The following is a 22,414-nucleotide window of genomic DNA, read 5'->3' on the forward strand; positions in this document are numbered from 1 at the left end:
ATTGGGGGGGGGGGGGTTGCAAAATAAAAGGGGAAGTAAATTTCTGTAATGCGTTCAAAGTGAACCTACCATGGAATATTCAATGCTGTAGTTGAATACGTGACCTAGAAAAGTAAGTTTAAGAAGTTTTTGCTCAAGCAAATTTTTCCTTGGTTATCTGTTGTAATCCACCAATTAAGAAAACATCTGATAAGAAACTATTCCTTTTTGGTAAAGTACCTTTGGGATGACTGTTACAAAGGAGAAGTAATTTATTAGTTGCTTGGATCACGTGCCATTGGTTTGCTTTTGTAAATTTTGCAAAATTTTGGACACAAATTGTATAAATCTAGTAGTTGAAGTAGATTTTCCAAGTTCACATGAAATGGTGATACATATTGGAGTTTGCATACTGATATGAGCTTTGCTTTGGGTGCTGCTTTCATGTTGTGGCACGTCACTTCTAAAGAGATGAGTTACCACTCATGGTCAATTGACTGTTATTCCCATTTTAACCTTGGTAAGTCAAGTCAAATGGATTGGTTCTTCCACTGGTATTTGTGTTTGCTTCCATTGCATCACCCTGCCTGTTGAAGGATCATCTAGAAAGTAGGTGACTTTCTAATCTTTGCCTTGTCAGTTACCTCGCTAGATAGAAGTTGATAAATGGGTCACTCAATATCAAATCAAAATCCTTTACTTTGTTTTCCAAGAATAAAATAAATTAATGTGGCTAAGCAGGAAGAAGTGCTGAATTGGGGTTACCTTTTTCTTGGTAGGTTGCTGTTTGTATATTAGATAAACTTCATGACATTGCTTTGTAAGAAATTAAGAAATTGTAAGAAGTAGTTACTGCTCGCAAAATATCAAATGAAGGCTTGAATGATAGATTAGTACATCAGAGTCTGCTAATTAAAATCTCCCCCCCTTTCCCCAACATTGTCCCCAAACTCTCAAGACAACCCTCCATTCCAGAACCATGCTGATCATTAGCTAATTGGAGCATTTAAAGCACTTCAATCCATTAAACCCAATAAAGGAGAGATCCAGCTGTCATTTTTTTTAATAGACTATCTGAACAGCCAATGTGTGAAAAGCTGGAGCAAAACATATGTACGGTGGTCTTACCTTTGAGTGACTTTTCACTGCATTATGGCAGTCTGGAAAATGTTGTAGTTTTCTCACCACTTTCCTTATTTAACACATTAACTGGAATTCAAATGTTTAAGGTTTGCAAGTTTTAAAAGTCTTTATTTAGAGTAAAGAAATGGGAGAGATTAATTGGAACTTGCATTCATTTGTAACTTGAGAGTGAGCCAAGTTATCAATGCATATTGAGAACTAACACTTTTTGACATGTTAGTTTCTTGTATATAGGAGTGGACTAAGGGAAATGATTTTACATCAGGGCTTGAGTCTGCAGACAAGGTTATTTGAATTTCTCATCAACTTAGCGTAACTGCCAAACAAAATTTAAAGCAGGTAAAATATGATTGTATTTTGACAGGTACCTAACACCCCCTTATTGTGCAAATCTGAAAACTTAATAAAATCAAACTAATAAGGATTTTTATCTGTTGAAATGAATACGATTGAAATCTGCCTTTTAATGAGTGTTCAATTACAAGCTTGGATACCTGTCAAAATGCATAAATCAATAACAAATTTTACCTCGAAGTATTGTGTTCATCTGTCTGTAACATAAGAAAAAATGAAAAACCTTTGTTCCATTTTGAAATGTTTATCTGGTCAAATTAATGAATTCTGATTATTAATGATAGAAATGTTTTTGTTTATGTTTGAAGTTAAATTATTGGTGTATACTGATTAAAACTTGCACCATGTTGAACCTAGTTGCGGTAATGTGCTGGCAGTAAGTGAATAGGTAATGGAGTAGACTGATCTAAATGGGTAGTTTCCAGGAAGCTGCGTTAAATTTATTTTGGGCTCCACAAACTTTCTTTACAATACAAATGGTTTAGTAAATTGGAAATGCTAATGTGCATAGTTTTTGTTTGTCCTGGAGAACTCCAGTGCAGTTGAAGGATACTTGTATCTAAGAGTAGGTGGTCGCTGCATCTTGGCATTGTGAATGGAAACATTTTACTTTGAGCCAAACAGGAATTTGCTTATTTCATCCACCAGTCATAATAGCAAGTCTATCCATTCACCAGTTAGAGAAAATAACAAGCTGATGCTGCTGGATATACTTTATTTGCTACATTTTGTTTTCATGTTCAAGTTCCTACATTTTGTTGTATGCAAAGCAGGGAGGGGAAATGAGCTGCAAGTGTGTCTGCTAAATGGGCATGAATGTGGCAAGTGGAAGTGATCTAGAGAAATGTGAGGTTGTATGCATTAGTTGGAAGAGGGAAAACTGCTTTTTAAGCACTGAGAATCTGGTAAATATTGATGTGCACTTGGAATACTATAGTTCTGGTTGCCTGGGTATAGGAAGGATGTCATTAAGCTAGAAAGAGTGCAGAAAAGATTCAGGAGAATGTTGCTGGGACTTGAGCTGCAAGGAGAGACTGGATAGGCTGGGACTTTTTCCCCCGGAGCATAGGAGGCTGAGGGGTGACCTTAAAGGTCTATAAAATCATGGAGGGCATAAATAAGGTAACTGGCTGCAGTCTTTATCCTGGCTTTGGGGTGTCTAAAATGAGAGGGCAGAGGTTTAAGGAGAGAAGGGAAAGATTTAAGAGGGATCTGAGGGGCAGCTTTGTCATGCAGAGGATGGTGGGTCAATGGAGTGAGCTGCCAGAGGAAGTGGTAGAGATGGGTGCAATTACAATGTTTCAAAGACATTTGGACAGGTACGTGGTTAGGAAAGGTTTGGAGGGATATGGGCCAAATGCAGACAAATAAGACTAGCTCAAATAGACAGCTTGGTTGGCATGGACGAGTTGGGCCAAAGGGCTTGTTTCCATGCTGTGTGACTGGCTCTAGTGTGCTAGTTCATTGGATGCAAAGAAAATGAATGTTCAGCATGCAATTTGGAAGGTTGACTGCACAAAGGCTTGGAGTACAAAAGGAAGAGGGTCTTGCTAAGATTGTATAGATCTTTGTGTGATCCTTTTTAAAAACAAAAGATATTTGTCTTGAAGTTGGTGCAGCGTAAATTAGATCTTTTCCTGGTATGAGGATGATTGTACTTTGAGGAAAAAATGGATAAAAATGCATCTGTTTGATGGAGTTCAAAACATAGAACATTACAGCACAGTGCAGGCCCTTTGGCCCATGATGTTGTGCTGACGTTTTATCCTACTCTAAGAACTATTTAACCATTCCCTCCCATATAGCCCTCCATTTTTCTAAGAGTCTCTTATGTCCCTAATGTATCTGTCTCCACCACCTCTGCCAGCAATGTGTTCCATGCACCCACCACTGTTTTAAAAACTTGCCTCTGACCACCCCCCCCCCCCCCCCCCCCCAATACCTTCCTCCAATCATCTTAAAATTATGCTCCCTCGTGTTAGCCATTTTTGCCCTAGGTAAAAGTCTGACTGTCCACTTGATCTATGCCTCTTGTACACCTCTATTAAGTCACATCTCATCCTCCTTCGTTCCAAAGAGAAAAACCCTAGCTCACGTAACCTTTCCTCATAAGACATGTTCTCCAATCCAGGCAGCATCCTGGTAAATCTCCTCTGCATCCTCTAAAGCTTCCACATCCTCGTTATAATAAGGTGACCAGAACTGAACACAATACTCCAAGTGTGGTCTAACCAAAGTTTTATAGAGCTGCAACATTACCTCACAGCTCTTGAACTTAATACCCCAACTAATGAAGGCCAACACACCATATGCCTTCTTAACAACCCTATCAATCTACACAGCAGCTTAAAGGGATCTATGGACTTGGAGCCCACAATACCTCTGTTCCTCCACATTGCTAAGAGTCCTGCCATTAACCTTGTATTCTGCCTTCAAATTCTATCTTCGAAAATGTATCACCTCACTTTTCTGGGTTGAACTCTTTCTGCCACTTTTCAGCCCAGCTTTGCATCCTATCAATGCCCTGTTGTAACCTGCAGCAACCTTCTACACTATCCACACCACCACCAAACTTCGTGTCATCTGCAAACTTAATAACCCACCCTTCCACATCCTCAGTCATTTATAAGAAAAATCAGCAGGGGTACCAGAACAGATCCCTGCAGAACACCACTGGTCACTGACCTCCAGGCAGAATACCCTACATCTACAACCACCCTCTGTCTTCGATGGGTGAGCCAGTTCTGAATCCACACAGCCAGGTTTCCCTGGATCCCATGCCTCCTGACTCTCGGAATGAGCCTTCCATGAGGAACCTTGTAAAATGCCTTACTGAAATCCATGTACACCACATCCACTGCTCTAACTTCATCAATGTGCATTGTATGTTAACGCCCTGTATGTTAACTATTTTCCCCCTCCACCGATGCTGCTTGCCCTGTTAACCATTTCTAGCTTTGTTTTAAAGCCAAGATCTTGCAGAATGGCTTAGATGGCATGGAGCCTTGTGACCTACTTCTGCTTCTGTTTTTCTGTGTTCTCAGAAGTTAAAAATGCATTTCAGTGAAATGTAGGCCAAAAGTTGTTTCCTTTCCTCTGCCTGCCTTTCAAGATATGTTCGATTTTTAGGTCACGTAACGGTAGAATGCACTGAAGTCGAGCTTTGGAATTCCTTCTGATAAATTAATAAAATTGTTTAGGCATTTTCCATTTATCTGTCTGGCTTCCATTCCCATAATTGTTTCATGTTAGAGAACCAAGAGTAACCAAAAAAAAACTATTTTAGTTTCACCAAGTTTATATCCAAGAAATTAATATCCACAGAAGAGCTTTAAAGTTACTTTGCTACAGTGACAGAAAATTAATGCCTAGATGATTTTATTACTCAAGTGTTCTGCTTACTGCTAGTGATATTTCTCATAACTGCTGATTGTCTGAATGTTCAGTGTCTACTGTCTGATCAGTGGCTGTTATGCTGTTCATACAAGTAAGGAGAGCCTGAGATTCGGTCAATAATCTCTTATGAGCTAGCATCAAGCAAAGGCAAATAGGATTGTTTTGAATTTTATTTTCGTAAAGATTTTGCAGAAACAATGGGGAAGAAGAAATAACTTTTTGAATTGAAGTTCTACTATTCTGAATTTTTGTCGCTTTTTCCAATCAACAAATAATCTTTGTGGCACAGATAATTCTTGGGTCACTTTGATAGCTATTTCTCCATAATAAATGTGATGTGCAGGAATACTCTGTGATACAAAACTGCTCTCATTTTATTTGGCCCTTTGAGTTTTAAGAAAATCATAAAAATGAAAATGTAGAATAGTTGGCACAATTATGCACAATTTTTACAGGATAGAACACAACTAGAACAAAAAAAACTTCAGGCTTCTGTACCTCCTCCCCAATGGTAGCTGTGAGAAGGTGACGTAGCCCGGATGGTGGGGATTGTTGATGATAGATGTTGCCGCCTTGAGGCAGCACCTCCTGTAGATACTACCAATGATGGGGACGGGTATCTGCTCAGTTGCTGATATAAAGAAAACTGCCTTGGTATAGTTAATCACTCATAACTAAAACTTTCTAGCCCTGGAAAAATCCTTGTCAATTTCCTCTGCATCATCTCTAGTGCTATCACCTATTTTGATATGTTGACCAGGACTGTTGCATAGCTAGTGTTGTGAATATTTCAGTCTAATCTTCATGCTGTTGTGTACTTGTCTTGACTGAAGGCTTGTATCCTGTATGTAGTATTAACTAAATTGCCTATTTGTCTTACTGTCTTTATGGATTTGTGGCATGCAGTTCAAGATACCTGTTCTTCTGCACTTATTGGTACCTATTGTATATCAATTTCCTAAATGTATTGCAACACTAACACTCTTAATTTTCTATCTCATTAACCTCATCTTGAGATTGGTACTTTTTTAAGGCAATCTTTGATATTTTTGTAGAATTTTGTGATTCAAAATTGCATCCAAGCATTTAGGCTTTAATTAACTTGCTAAAAATGAAATAAGCTTTGAAATGCAATTTACTGTTTGTCTAACAGTATCATATCTAAGAGCACATCTGATTTTTTTTTATATATTTGCTATTGAAAGCTGTCGTTAGAGGCTTTAGACCAATTACAAGATTTGTACATGAATGGCTGTTTCAAGCTGATGTTTTAATAGCTGGAAATATTTGGATTGTAACCCTTGCCCTTAGTGTGTGGGTCTGTGATATGCATTAATGAATTGAAATTTGCAGTGTTAGACTATTATCAAATCTCTTGGAAACCTTTCAATGCTTCACACATTCTGTCAACGTTGACTCATTGTCAATTTGTTCATGAGGAATTTTGGTGGTTGAGGTAATGAAGTGTATTCTAGGAGTCCAGCAAAAATGGCCATCACTTCAAGTAGACCTTTGGTATGTCCTGAATTGAGAAATAGACCTATTTATTGTTGCATTTCAGCACTAGTACCTTGTAGAATGTAGGAGCACAAAGCTATTCAGCTGAACAAATTTCTACTGGTCGTGTTCTCCGTGAATCATCTGATTGGGTCCTTTTCTCTAACTCCGTATATCTTTGAATTTCATTTTTGAAAGTAAGTTCTATTTTAGAACATGCCTTCAGGGGGGGAAAAACATCTGAATTCCAGTTATCCTTTTTAAAAGATCTTTTCCCAATCTCCTATTTAATATTTATTTTGGTGCCCTAACAAGACTGAAAGCTGATAAATTCTAAGGACTCAATGGTATCCATCCCAGAGTTGTGAGAGGCTGGTAGATGCTCTGGCTATCTCCTTTCAAAATCCTATAGTTTCTGGAATTGTTCCTGCAGATTGGAGTGTAGCAAATATGAGTCCACTATTTAAGAAGAGAAGGAGCGAGAAAATGGTGAAATACCTGATAATATAACATCAGTAGTAGGGAAAGTGGAGTCTATCCTGAAGGATGAATTAACCAGATCTAGAAACAAACATGGGATTGAGTATAGTCAGAATCGAGATTATTATCACTGACTTGTATATTGTCAAATTTGTTGTTTTGCGACAGCACTCTTGCTGACGTTGAGTGTGTGGTTGTGACACCACTCAACCAGCTGATCTAGCTCACTCCTGTATGCCTCCTTGTCACCATCTGAGATTCTACCAACAACAGCGGAGTCATCGGCGAATTGATAGATGATGTTTGAGCTGTGCTTAGCCACGCAGTTATGACAGTAGAGAGAGAGTAGAGCAGTGGGCTAAGCATGCATCCTTGAGGTGCGCCTGTGTTCATTGTCAGTGAGGAGGTGTTATTACAGATCCACACTGACTGTGGTCTCATGACAGGAAGTGGAGGATCCAGTTGCAGAGGGAGGTACAGAGGCCCAGGATGTATGGATTTATGAAAGAGAAATCCTGTTTGACTAACCCTTTGCAGTTCTGAGGATGTACTTAGTTGAATGGATAAGTGTGTGGTGGATTAAAGTTAGGTTTTCACAAGTCTGAATCAACTTCTGTTAGTCTTGTACTAATTCTATTCCCAGAACATTTCCTGTTAGCTTCCCCACAAAGCTCTTGTGTTTCTAGCCTTAAGACCTACTATTTCCAATTGTCTTTATTTCATCATACAGAAATTTCATATCATTTTGAACTCTACCTTTGCATCCTGTTTTGCCCTACTATTGCCTATGTTCATTGACGTGCTTTTTAGCATGCCATTTTCACAATTCCTGTGCTGAGATCCAATTTCTGCCTTTCCATCTCCCTGACTTGTATTGCTGCCTTCAATTTTAACTTGTTTACTGATATCGTTCCTCTTCTACATTTATAGGTACCCATAGTTGTTGTTTTAGGGCATTGAGAAAAAATTCAGAATGAAGACTATTAATTCAAGGCCCACAAGTGATGGTTTTGCTGGAGAATTAGTTGTTGAGGGGCTACTGTTTAGCATGGTCAGTAGTGAGCTTACATTGTGTGTGAGGTTATACATTTGCCATTAATTATGGGATTCTGTGAGCTTTTTGTAATAGTTGATATTTATAACAGATTCAATGGTATTACATAGTCTTTGCAATCCAGAAAAATGGGCCATTTGGTGTTTGTTCCACATGAGCTTTCTCCCATCTTTTATCAATGCATCTTTCTCTCCTGCTCCTGCTTATCTGGTTTCCCCTTGCATGAATTTTGTTCATTCACCTCAATTGTTTGTTGTGATAGTAAGTCCCAGATTCTAGAAACTTTAAGAAGAAATTTCCCTTGGAATTATCGGTAGTGATCTAATTGATGGTTGCAGTAGAGGCATTTAGAATCATGTAGGGTATAGACAGGGTAGATGGAGTCATCCTGGTGATGGGTCAAGAATCAAAAGTGATGTAAGGAAAAACTTCTGAGCAGTGGTGTCTTTTGAGCAGTAAGGGTTTATGGTAGTAGTGGAGGCCAATTCAGTTGCAGCGTTCAGAAGGTCTCGGGTACTGAGCCTGACACTTTGGCTCAGAAGGGAAGGGGGGAGAAGAGGCAACTGGTAGTGATAGGGGATTCATTGGTTAGGGGAGCAGACAGGAGGTTCTATGGACAAGAATGAGATTCAGATAGTATGTTGCCTCCCAGGATCCAGATGTCTTGGATAGAGCCCATAGCATTCTTAAGGGGGAGGGTGAGCAGCCAGAGGTCGTGGTACACATTGGTACCAATGACATAGGCAGGAAAAGTGACGAGATCCTGCAAAGTGAGTTCAGGGAGTTGGGTGCTAAGTTAAAAGACGGAACCTCCGGGGTGGTGATCTCAGGATTACTACCCGTGCCATGTGCTAGTGAGACAAGAACTAGGAAGATGGTGCAGTTTAGATCCCAGGACAGGTGGGACCTGTGCAAACGGGATGGTTTGCACCTGAACTGGAGGGGAACAATTATCCTTAGATCCTTGCAGGAAGGTTTGCTAGTGCTACTCGGGGGGGGTGGAGGGGGGGGGGGGGTGGAGGGGGGGTGCACCAGAGTGACAGGACAGCAAGTGGAGAGGCTGTGGGGAAAATAGATGTTAAGTCTACAGGCAAAGATGGAAACCGAAAGGTTGAGCACGGTGGGACTAATGTTCTGAGTTGTGTATATTTCAATGCAAAGAGTATTGTAGGTAAGGCAGATGAACTTGGAGGATAGATCCGTATGTGGAATTATGATGTTGCAGTCATTAGTGAGACTTGGTTGCAGGAAGGGCAGGACTGGCAACTCAGTGTTCTGGGGTTCTGTTGTTTTAGACATGATAGAGGGGGAGAGGTGGCGTTACTCATCTGGGAAAATGTTCCGGCAGTGCTCAGAGAGGAGGTACTGGAGGGCTTGACTACTGAGGCAATTTGGGTGGAACTGAGAAATAAAAAAAGGACGACCACATTAATGGGACTATATTAGACCACCCAATAGTCAGTGGGATTTAGAGGAGCAAATTTGTAGACAGATAGCAGACAGTTGTAGGAAATATAAAATTGTGATAGTAGGTGCTTTTAACTTTCCACATTGACTAGGACTCCCATTCTGTAAAAGGACTGGATGAGATAGAATTTGTCAAATGTGTTCAGGAAAGTTTCCTTAATATACGGAGGTCCCAACTAGAGAGTGCCATACTGGATCTCCTCTTAAGGAAAGAGATGGCAGGTGACAGAAGTGAGTGTAGGGGAACACTTTGGATCTAGTGATCATAATTCCATTAGTTTCAAGATAATTATGGAGAAGGTTAGGACTGGTCCTAGGGTTAAGATTCTAAACTGGAGGAAAGCCAATTTTGATGGGATCATCAGAAGGGATCTGGCAGCCATGTTGTTTTCTGGCAAAGAGATGCGTGGCAAGTGGGAGGCCTTCAAAAGTGAAATGTTGGGAGTACAGAATCTGTATGTTCCTCTTAGAGTAAAAGGCAAGGCTGACAGGTTTAGGGAACCTTGGTTATCGAGGGATATTGAGGCCCTGGTAAAGAAAAAGGAGGTGCCTATTGGGTATAGGCAGTTAGGATCAAACGAGGTGCTTGAGTATAAGAAATGCAAGAGAACACTTAAGAGAAATCAGGAGGGCTAAAAGAGAACATGAGGTTACTCTGGCAGACAAGGTGAAAAAGGGTTTCTAAGCTATTAAAAGCAAAAGGATAACAAGGGACAAAATTGGTCCTCATGAAGATCAACATGGACATCTCTGTGGAGCCAAGAGAGATGGGGGAGATCTTGAATGAGTTTTTTGCATCTGTATTTACTCAAAAGACAGTCTATAGGACTGAGACAAAAGAGTAGTGAGATTATGGACCATATCCAGCTTACAGAAGAGGAGGTGCTTGCTGTCTTGAGGTGAATTAGGGTGGATAAATCCCCAGGTCCTGACGAGGTGTCCCTTCAGACCTTGTGGGAGGCTAATGCAGAAATTGCAGGGGCCCTGACATGGATATTTAGAACATCCTTAGCCACAGGTGAGGTATTGGAGGACTGGAGAGTAGCTAAGGTTCTGTTGTTTAAGAAAGTCTCTAAGAATAAGCCAGGAAATTATTGGAAGGTATTCTGAGGGACAGGATATACAGATATTTGGATAGACAGGGCCTGATTAGGGATAGTCAGCATGGCTTTGTGCATGGCAGGTCATGTCTAACCAATCTGAGTTTTTCAAGTAGGTTACCAGGAAGGTTGATCAAGGGAAGGCGGTGGACGTCGTCTACATGGACTTTAGCAAGGCCTTTGATGAAGTCCCGCATGGGAGGCTGGTCCAGAAGGTTAAGTCTCTTGGCATTCAGGATGAAGTAGTCAATTGGATTCAATGTTGGCTTAATGGGAGAAGCCAGAGAGTGGTAGTAGATGGTTGTCTCTCTGACTGGAAGCCTGTGACTAGTGGTGTGTTGCAGGGATCTATGCTGGACCTGTTGTTTATCATCTATATTAATGATTTAGATGATTATATGGTAAACTGGAGCATCAGATTTGCAGATGGCACTGAGATTGGGGCAGAGTGGACAGTGAGGAAGGCTATTAAAGCTTGCAAAGTGATCTGGACCAGCTGGGAAAATGGGCTGAAAAATGGCAGATGGAATTTAATGCAGACAAGTGTGAGGTGCTGCACTTTGGGAGGACGAACCAGGGTAAGACTTGCACAGTGAATGGTAGGGCTCTGAGGTGTGTGGTAAAACAAAAGGACCTGGGAATACAGATCCTTAATTACTTGGAAGTGGCATCACGGTAGATAGAGTTGTAAAGAGAGCTTTTTGGCACTTTGGCCTTCATAAATCAGTGCATTGTGTACAGGAGTTGGGATGTTGAAGTTGTACAAGATGTTGGTGAGGCTGAATTTAGAGCATTGTATGCAGTTCTGGTCACATACCTGCAGGAAAGATATAAGCTTGAAAGAGTGCAGAGAAAATGTACATGAATGTTGCCGGGACTTGAGGGCCTGAATTACAAGGTTAGGTTAGGACTTTATTCCATGGAGTGCAGGAGAATGAGGGGAGATCTTGTAGGAATATACAAAATTATGAGGGGTATAGATAGGGTGAATGCATGCAGGCTTTTTCCTGAGGTTGGATGGGACTAGAGCTAGAGGTCATAGGTTTAGGGTAGAAGGTGAAATATTTAAGGGGAATCTGAGGGGGAACTACTTCACTCAGAGGGTGGTGCGAGTGTGGAACGAGCTGCCAGCGGAAGTGGTGGATGTGGGTTCCATTGTAACAGTTAAGAGGAGTTTGGATAGGTGCATGAATGAGAGGTATAGAGGGCGATGGTCTGAGTGCAGATAGATGGGACCAGTCAGAAAACCAGGCCGGCATGGACTAGATGGGCCGAAGGGTCTGTTTCTGTGCAGTGGTGCTGTATGACTAAGTGTGCTGGATAAGAATGTAATAAAAGTATTTGCAGGACAATGGGGAGTGGGTCCAACTGGGATTGTTCTTAAAGAGCAAACTTGACAGGCTTAATGGTCTATTTGTTCTATGATTATAGTACCTTGTTCTGGTCTTGTATAGCTCCCAGATTGAGAGTGTTCCTTCTCCCAATGAACGTGCTTCACCAAGTGTTTACTAACACACATCAGGTAGAAGTGTAAATTAATATGAGTCTCTAATTGTTTGAGTTTAACTTTAAATCAGCCTGTGGGTCTGTAATTGTTATCCATAACTTTGATTCACTTTCCTGTTTATCTTAGCTGTACAGATCTCCACATTATTTCAGCACAGTGAAGTAATAGAACATAAAACAGCACAGTACAGGCCCTTCAGCCCATGATGTGCCAACCTATATAAACCTACTCCCTAATCAATCTAACTCTCTCCTACACAGCCTATAACCCTCCATTTTTTTCAACTTTTCTTACATCCATGTGCCTACCTAAGAGTCTTTTAAATGTCCCTATTATATCAGCCTCTACCACCACTCCCGGCAGTGCAGTGCGTTCCAGGCACCCATCATTGTCTGGAAATATCTACCTCTGAAGTCTATCACCCCCGCCCCGCCCCCCACAATCTTCCTCCTCTTGTTAAACTGGTATTGTCCATTGCTGCCCTGGGAAAAAGATGTCGGCTCTATAAGCACGTTTGAAAGATCGTGAAAAATCCATTGTGACATGAATCCAAAATAGTTCATTCTCAACAGATTTGCATTCTAGGCCTATATCAGATACATTTAATAAATAGTAATTATTTTGAATATAACTTGGGGCCCACTTGGCTCTGTCACAGGATGTTTTGTATAAATGTGCACAATTTGGAGAAGTAGGAGAGGCTGGAGGCAAAAGCATCAAGACCTATCTAGTTATCCCTCTGCCTTCCTGGTAGTCACATGATGCAGTGACTGATTAATAACTGGATTATAGGTGAAATAATAGATTCTCTGCCATGTGAAGGAAAGGGTTATTATCTAACCTGTCCAGATTTGCAGAATCTCATTGATTGCTGAATCTTGCTGTTGACCTGTTTTATTTTCTCCACTGTATCAGTAGATATGGCTGTCATCTGTCATCTGGATGGTGTGAACTTCGTGCTTAAAGTTAAAGCATTATATTTGCTGCTGTTACAATGTAATTAAAAGCATGATATTGAGCAATACTGATCTTTGCTTGAGGGAAGTTATTGGGTTAAATTCATCTGTGTTCTTGAAACTCATTGTGAAACCATGTTAATTCTGCTGCCATATATGGAAGAATGAAAACTAAGGCTGAGCTTCCTGCATCGACATGCTAGTTGTGTTTTACAGTAACTGCATTGTAAATGTTGACCGAATCCTTTTTTTTGGTGTCCCTTCTGTTGAAAGACTGTATACTTCAAGGTATGTTTCAATTTTGTATGGTGAGGGGTGGGTGGGTAGATCCAGAAATACAGGCACCGCCCCCACACCCCATTCCCATTCTTAAAAGTTTGGACATTAGAATTGTGCATTGATTAACTGCCTTATGATACCTTGGCTGAATCACTGCTTAAAAACTGTAATATTTCATTGTCTTTTTGTTTAAAAAAGATCAATTTGTACTGCATTTTTAAAACAAGCATTGTCTTTTGATCGCAATGTGAAATTTAAAAACTCTTGTCATTGCAACTCACTACAAGAAGAGTTCTATGAATTTAGAACGAAAGTGGCTGTTAGAGTTTCAAGCTCCCTGTTCAGAACAGTATTGTCAGGAGATGTTTTAAGACTTCGTTAACTTGAGTTGTTTGGATCCTTCAAGTATGTTGCAATCATAATGGAGTTGGTGTCAGTGTTGATGCTGAATCTTAAACCCCAATGCTTAATTTCTGAGTGTAAGTGTATAATGATCTTCACAACACTGGGAACTCACATTTTGCTGTTTCTATTACAGTTGTGTGAAAGAAATGGCAGAGCAAGAGCCAACCGCAGAACAGCTGGCAGCAATTGCTGCTGAGAATCAGGAAGAAGAACCTGTAGTGAGTTACAAACCACCAGCACAGAAAACTCTTCAGGAGATTGAAGAACTGGACAAAGATGATGAGAGCCTCAGGAAGTACAAAGAGGTACTGCTGGGAAACCGCTCTAAACCTGTTGGTAAGTCTGCTTTTTTTCAAGAATGTGGTAGTTATATCAGACACCCCTTTACCATTCTCCCAGTTCCTTGGGACTCAACTCAGTTTTGTGCGTATGCTCATGGAAGGGTGATAGTTTTATCCTCTATAAATAACCATCTAGATGTTTAGTGAGTTAGAAAGAAGCAGCTGAACCATTCAGACAGACAAGTTCTGTTATGTTAGCTGATCCTTGTTGGATGTTGGCAGCTGAAGGAATTCTCATTCTTATAAATATGGAAGGATATACAACAACAGGATTTTCTGCCCCACCTCAATTTTAAGATGTTTTATCACTAATTTCCAATTCTTGTGTGGTTTACATGGGATTTCTGGCTTAGACCATTTGCCCCAACTAGTCCACGCTGGTGTTTTTATATTCTGCTCAAATGTTCTATACTTTAAGTCTATCAGTGTAGCCCTTTAATCCCTTTCCTTCATAAATTTGTCTAGCTTACTCTTAAATGTTTCCATATCTTCACTTTAACCACCACCTCTGCATTCTTGCCAATTTTTAGCTAAAGGCATTTTTTGTGCATTTCCTATTGAATGTCTTGTTAACAATCTTGCATTAATAGTCTCAAGTTATCCTCTTTCCAACTAGTGAAAACTTTCTCCCTCTGTCCGTCCAGTAAATTAGTTCCTCTTGTGCCTGCTATCCAGTGAATTTCTCCAGAGAATGAAAGCGTTTGGTGATAGTGTAATTGGCCTTGGCTGCAGTGTTTTTTCTTCTGAATGAAGGGGCATTCAGCTTTTAGCGGATGTCATGCTAGACATCTTTAGAAGACAGTTATCCATGTGAGAATTATTCTAAAAACCTACAACAGTCTTGAAAATGTGGGAATGTCAGTATCAAGGTAAATCTTTTCTGATCTGTCTTTTGTTTTTGTATCAATAAGCACTCAGTTTGCTTGCCACTGATTTTCATTTCAGTTGATTTTTTCCATATATTTGTAAGTGTGATGCCAAAGACGTGTTAAAAGCATTTGCATTGTACCACAACTTGAAGTTCTGATTGTCAAATCTGCAAGTGTATGTATGCTACTTTTTCAAACCTATTTTGGCAAAGATTGGTGTCCATCTTTTGAATTCTGAGTTGTTTTGAGTCTAGTAAAAATTACACACTGTATTTCAATAAATGGGACACAAAACTGAGTCAATTTGGTTTGGGAAAGTGAAAGTGAGTGTAATAAGGATCAAAATGTCTTGCATCCCATCTGATTCTAACTAAATAAAGCATGCTTGAGGGAGAGTGTTCCCTGGAGAGGACTCTGGTTGCTATGAATCCTGAGAGTGTCTTGGTTGCCAAAACATGTGGCAAGAGAACAAGACTTGTCTCAGCTGGCAACTGGCTCCAGTTCCTGTGAATGGAATGGAGTTAAAATGATCAGCTGAGCTTTCTGATGACTGCTGGAAATGGGGCAATGCAAATATTGAGAAACACTTAAGGTGGACTTAATTCTGGTTTGTCTCCACTTCCTCCCCTCTCCCACATGGTTGGGCAGCCTTTTAAGGTCAAGAATGTTTTGGAGCAGAAGGCAATTTGCATGATTAGTTGAATGTGATAAGAATTCAACTTTCCCAGCTAATAATAACTCTAAATCTGCCTCGTCATATTCTGTTGTAATACTAGATTACCTTCCCAGCTAATAATAACTCTAAATCTGCCTCGCCATATTCTGTTGTAATACTAGATTACCTTCCCAGCTAATAATAACTCTAAATCTGCCTCGCCATATTCTGTTGTAATACTAGATTACCTTCCCAGCTAATAATAACTCTAAATCTGCCTCGCCATATTCTGTTGTAATACTAGATTACCTTCCCAGCTAATAATAACTCTAAATCTGCCTCGCCATATTCTGTTGTAATACTAGATTACCAAATATTCATATTGGTCAGGAATTCAGTATGTTATTGTGGAATATAAAATCCTTTGAATCATTGCAGATTTGATAACCTCAGGAAATAGCACCGTTTTCATTAGAACATAATGTTAGGAAATCCAGTAGTGGTAGAATTGAAATTGAATTTTATTAGGGTACTTTGGGAAGCTTTTTTCACTTAAATTTATAAACAAGACCAGAAGTTGCAGTTTTTTTTTAATGTAGGTAGATGAGGCATATATGTCAGTTTCTATGGAGCATAGTCTTTCTTTCATGGTTTTGGATGGTGAATATCTTGAAGGCCAGCATTTATTGCCCACCTTTAATTGGTTTCAAAGTAGTGAGCAAGTGCCTTAGACTGCGATTTGTAAAGCAAGATAACTCCCGTGGTGCTGTTGGTTCCAGGATTTGAAATCTGATGTCAAAGGAGTGCTTTCAAGACACTCGGCAGGAAACTGGCAACTGGTGGTAGCGTTTTTGTGCTTCTGATTTTGTTGTCCTTCTAGGTAGTGGAGGTCAGGAAAATTGGGAATAACTCATTAAAGAAATGAAGAAATACCAGAAAAGATAAAGGGTGGAATGAAGTGGAGTAGAGGTCTGCACAGGTGGACTCTACTGTTGTGTTTCTCTCACTCCACAATGATACCTTCAATGCAATATAGTGATCTGAAATTAGTTGTACATCATCCAGGGCCTTTTTAGATTTGTATGGTTTTTTTTTGTGGGATTTTCCTGTTTCTCACCCCCAATGACGTATTTCTAACTTTCAGGTCAGTCCTCTTATAATGGATTCATCCTCTAAAACATGCAGTTTCTTTGCATTTCCCATATCAGATTCTGTGGTCTTTTAAATGACTAATTCCAGGTTCATTCAACCTTTCCTCTAACCAGACCCTTTAAGAACTGGGATCATTCTGATGTGTGCCAAGACACTATTGGTGTCCGCAATCGGGTACTTGTTTGGGTCTGGCTAAAGCTGGCCACAGTCAAATCATCTCTTCCACACTTTTTCCTCAACTTCTTGAAGGTAATAGCCAACATTTGATAATTATTTATTTTAGTCCTTTGGTTAAACCTAATGGTCAGCTGACTGTTTTTAGACTTTCTGGCAATTTGTCTATTTACCCAAAGTTCTTTTTCTTTTCCCCTTTGAAAAAGAATATGGTTCACAGTTACCGGGAGGATTTTTAATGGAGTCTGACTAGGAGTGTTGCAAGATTACATCTTTTTAAGATTTTTGATAAGCTAATTGTCTTTGTAGAAATAACAGCAAAATTTAAGACTATGACAAGAGACTGCAGATGCTGAAAACGGGAACAAAAAGTGACATCAGATCCCGTTCTGATTCTAAAACAAAGCTATTTTAAGTCTTCGTGTCAGTGCTTTATTTTTTTCTTCTTAAGGACCGTTCTATAGTTCTGTACAATCTGAAGTTCTTTAGCCTCTGACATTGCCACTACCCTGTTGAGGTGTTATTAAACCAAATGTTGGCTGGTTTTAAATACATGATGTGATTACAATCAGAAAAGTTTCTGGGTTGTTTATTTCTCAGAAAGCATAATTTGAGTTCTTGTATAATTTAGCTAGTTGATTAAAATCTAAGTATTTGCTATTTTCCTTGTACTTGCTGTTCAAACAGGGTGGTCACAACATGTGCATTTTAGCATGCTAGTTTTCAGTGTTACTTTCCTAATACTCAGTGTTCCTGGTTTGCATAGTATCCATGTGTTTCTGTCGGGTGCTTAAAACTGCAAAGACTGTATACGGTCCCTACTGTCTTGACTGCTTGTGCGCTTAAACAATATTTAAGAGCCACAATGACATTATAGATTGTGACATGTTAGTTCACAGTTTGTGCAATTGACTGCAATTAGACCTTGCATTTTCCAAATGCAATTTATTGTCTGGATCTACATCTCCAACAGAAAGGGTCAAAATAAATTATCTTGGCAAGTAATTTAGCAACGCCTTGAAGTTTTGTATCATTTTAAACTCTAGATGGTTTAAAAATTGTGGTGACTTTTAATTACTGCCTTTTGGATATTTTTCTCTTTTTCCCTCCTTGTTGCTTTATGTTTAAAGCAGTGTATTCTTGTCAAAGTTTGTGATGTTTGGCCAATGTAGACTAAAATCTCCTGAATACTGAATCTTGAAGCGTAACAGCTCAAGCTTTAATCCCCAAATGCAAGAACCAAAGTTGCAGCTTGTACAGTAATTGAATGAGTCTTCGGTGTGATCCTAGCTGTAATATTTTTGCTGAGAGTGTCTAATGTGACTTCTCAGTGTTAGTTTCCATTTCCATTCAGTGCATTTGCATAGAAACCAAGTAAAGACTTTTATTCCTCTGTAGCTTGAAAACTGTATAATGTATGCAAGTCCCATACAGCTTCAAAGTATGAATTGGCATGAGACACTGAGATCTTTTAACTGGTTATAATGATTGGCATGAAGTGGAAATGTGATTTGAGTTGAAATCTTTTGCAGCATTACAGGTAGATGAGAAATTCAAATCAATATTTTAAGATTTGATATGAGAGTACCATCCTGTGTTTATAGCTAGTCTCCATTACCACAGCAAAATTAGTTCCATTGTTCCAGGAATAATTCTCCTTTCAATTTAAATTGAAGGCAGATTCCCTAGTTAGTGTGACAAATTTGTTCATGCATTTTTTTTAAAAACAGGATTGAGTGTGAGTTGATGTGCTATAAGGCATTTAAAAAGGCTCTTCAGATTGGTGACTGGATAAGTACTTGGCTTTAACATAGTGTCTGGACTCTGGTCTATTTATATCTGCTCAGAAGATAATTTGCAGTTGGATTGTGATACACCTTGAAACATGAGCTAATTGGCACGCATACTTGATCTTGCCTTGAATTCTGCCCATATCTCAACACATTCTCCAATGATCCCTATTCCTGTTGACCTGCATTGGCTCTCAGGCTAATAGATTTTAAATTTTCATATCTTTCCTAATCCCTCCGTAGCCTTGCCTATCTCTTTCTGTAACTTCAGCCTGTGTTTCTTGGGAGCCTTTTCAGCCCTACAAGATCCAACAGCTCAGCTTTCCTACAATTCTAGCCTCTTGGGGATTCCTCTTGGCTTTTATTGCTGGGCCATCAGCTGCCAAGCCCCAGGATCTAGCATTCTCCACTTAAACCTTCCTCTTGTCCCTTAAGAGGTTCTACCTTTTTAACTCAGCTTTTGTACATCTGCTGTAAAACCTCTATCTGTCTCTGTGCCAGAAACAGTGTTGTAAAACAGGCAAAATCAATTTGCACAAAATTTAAAACAAAACAGAAAATGCAGCAAACACTCAGGTCAAGCAGCATCTTTGGAAAGAAGATGGAGTTGATGTTTCAAGTGAAGATTCCTTGTTGGAACTAGGAAAGAGGGAAAAATGAGTTGGCTTGTAGTTGCAGTGAAGGTTGGGGAGGATGGATTGGTCAAAGGGAAAATTGTGATTGGGTGAGACGAGCTTGGGTGTGGCAATAAATTGTAGTCAATGAGTTAATGGCAGTAGTTAGTGATAATAAGTCAAAGATGTGTAAAATATGGTGAAATACAGGGCTGTCAGGCTGCACTAATGCCCAGTATCACAGGTTTTGGTTTAGATTGGGAGTGATCAGTTCTGATGCAGACAAAGCGAGTTACTGGATTTCAGTACTGAGTTTGGAAAGCTGCCGTGTGCCCAGGTGGAAGATGAGGTCCTCAAGTTTGCCTTGGACTTTGCTGTAACAGTACAGGAGACCACAGACTGGTCAGTGTGTAATGGAAAATTAAAGTGTGGTCTCCATATCAAACTGTAAAACTTTGGATAACTAAATTTGTCTGTATCAGAGCTAGCTGTCTCTGCTGTAAGTCAACATCTGTGATACCTAATTCTTCCTTTTTCCATTAGCATAGGCTGAGACACTGGGTATGTCTCTCAGCCCTGCATTTTGCAAAGTTTTAAACTCCATTGTCTGTATTAGAGATACTCACTTTGTCTTATCTCCTCACCCCTCCCCTAGCCCGCAACTTAAAACCAACTCGTTATTTCCTAATGAAGGGTTTTCAACCTAAAATTTTAACCCTGTTTCTCTTTCCACAGATCCTGCTTGACCTGAGTGTTTCCAGCATTTTCTGTTTTTATTTCAGATTTCTGATACCTGCAGTTTCTTGATTTCTATTAACTTACAAAATTAGGTTTGGTTTTGAAGTGCAGAGGAAACAGAAGTTGCAGTAACTTTTACTGAAAGTGAGCAATTTCTGCAGAAAATTTCAGCAAGTGGAGGCTGGTTACATACAAGTAATGTGCATACATATATCTGCCACTTAGTGCAGTATGATCACCAAACAGGATTGACAGAAGAATTACCAATCATCTCCCCTCTGGCTGGCCACAGCATTGTCAGTATATGGACCTTTTATTTAAATAAAATACCTGTGGGGTGCCTTGGGATGCTTTACCATGTTAGAGATGGTAATGAAAATGTGCTGTTTTGGGCTTTACTTTGTTCATGGTTTGTATTCTCCAATGGCCCATACTTGATTCTCAACTCACTTGAAACAAGTGTGGAGGTTGAATATAAAATTCAAAGTGCATTTGCTGAATGATACTGTGACCCATTCTGCACAGTAAATGCAATGTACACAACTGGTTGTGAATTTGCATATTTCTCAGTCCTCCCAAATGGAGCTGAGGTGATTTGACTTGCTTACTGTCGTTAAGCATTGTTTTGTTAGATTGGATAAACTGCCAAACTCACTTTTCAGAGATTGTACCTAAATCCAACCTGCTGCTTTTCCCAATAAAGCTACTTGGGTTAATCCAATGTAACATAATTGGCATTTCATAAATATCATTAGTTACAGCTAAATACTCAAGTGTTGTTTTTTTTCCCCTAATCTGCTGTATGATTGGTGTTCCTGGTCGTACTCGAACTTGATGTCCACTCAATGGTGTATATTAAATTTGCACATTTCGTCATTCTGAAACATGGTTGAATATCCCAAGAGTCAATCAGCATTGAGCTTATCTTTGGGTGAGGAGGGACATCACAGTGGGTTTTATTATCTCAGTGCTGTGAAAAGAATTGACAGATTGTTATCCAATGACTCTTCCGGAAATTGTATGCGCATCAGTCAGGTGAGGTTTGGTTAGGCTTGGCTGTTAAACCTTCCCCCTCTCACGGAGCCATAACCTCTCGATGCTCAGTGGAAAGATGCAGAGTTGAAGGCCAGCCACTAGGGGAAAGTAATGGTATGCTGTTGACTTACCAAGCAAATGTCAGCACATCCCAGGGGACAAGTAGTGTAATTAATAATGGGTTTGACGATTAAAGCAGGAGCCCTGAGAACATGCTGTGCAGAAAGTGATTATTCCCAAACTTTCAAGGCTAATCATTCCAAGAGCAGGTAATGCATGCTGCTAGGGTTAAAAGGGAGATTTGTCCCACATAAATGGAAGGAGTGAAGGGAGCATACAGTAACTTTCCTGAGTAGTAAACTGCACATTTGTTTTTATCTTTACAGCGTGGTAACAGGCCCTTCTGGCCCAACGAGTCCGTGCCACCCATTTTAAACCCAAATTAACCTACCCGTACGTCTTTTTGCAATGTGGGAGGAAACCGGAGCACCCGGAGGAAACCCACACAGACATGGGAGAACGTACAAACTCCTTACAGACAGGAATCGAACTGCCATCGCTGGCGCTGTAATAGCGTCGCGCTAACTGCTATGCTACCGTACTGTACCGTACCGTGTTAATGGAATTCATTTTGTATAGTCTATGTGAGAGAGAGACATGATTTTCTTGTTTCTCGGTTGCTTTTTGCTACCGAAAACTGATCAGGATATAGAACACTGACATTTGGTAGGATATAATTTCTGCTTTTTGAGATATTGTTGTCAGAATGCAAAACAAGGAGGGCTGTAGTAACAGTGAGGGAACTTGTGTTGTATTATCTCTGGACATTTCCCCAAATTAGTAACATCAAAGTTATGTAGAACTGTCTTGGGTGATGTTGTATACTAAGTGATTTTATTCTGTCCTGGAACTTTCGTCCATTGGTCCTGGCTCTTTCGACTGCAAACCGGGACCTCCTACAGTTGTTTTGAGCCTGGAATCATGAAGGTGTGAAAATGGATTTTCAACAAGTGTGTTAAATCCCATTACACAGAGCTTTCAGTATTGTGGTCTGTTGATGTGTTTGCAAACTTGAGTAGAACATTGATCTTTTTTTCCCCAACAATTTTGTTATATGCCATAAAACTACTACTTCATTAATTTTGAATGTAATGCAAAATTATGTCCATATGCAGGCATTTTTAAGAGGTGGAATTAACCATAGTTTGTCTTGCGATAAAAGCCAAAATGACCTGAGGCATTCAGTTTTAATGATGCATATTTACTTTCAACCATATTGATAGTAATTTCATAATGGTTCAAAGTTGATGTGGCTGTTTGAGCCTTGTAGAAAGATGCTAAAATTTTGGGCAAGGTAGAAAATATTAAATGTGTGGCTAATTTAAAATCCTTGTGTTGTATTTTCTGGGAATTCATTAACTGAAAAATT

At 39.7% G+C, this 22,414-nt stretch overlaps 1 protein-coding gene across 2 annotated transcripts in view; it reads left to right on the forward strand.

Moving 5' to 3' along the window:
• The window catches only part of arhgdia (Rho GDP dissociation inhibitor (GDI) alpha), a 47,349-nt gene that overhangs the window by 15,486 nt on the left and 9,449 nt on the right, over positions 1-22,414 (forward strand). For both annotated transcript variants that reach the window (XM_052033309.1, XM_052033310.1), the window contains exon 2: positions 13,751-13,953. In XM_052033309.1, the coding sequence (XP_051889269.1) occupies positions 13,764-13,953 (190 nt within the window). In that variant the 5' untranslated portion in view covers positions 13,751-13,763. The remainder of the gene's footprint in view (positions 1-13,750; positions 13,954-22,414) is intronic.

The sequence above is a fragment of the Pristis pectinata genome, chromosome 18 (genome assembly GCF_009764475.1).
Source record: "Pristis pectinata isolate sPriPec2 chromosome 18, sPriPec2.1.pri, whole genome shotgun sequence".
Classification (NCBI taxonomy): domain Eukaryota; kingdom Metazoa; phylum Chordata; class Chondrichthyes; order Rhinopristiformes; family Pristidae; genus Pristis; species Pristis pectinata.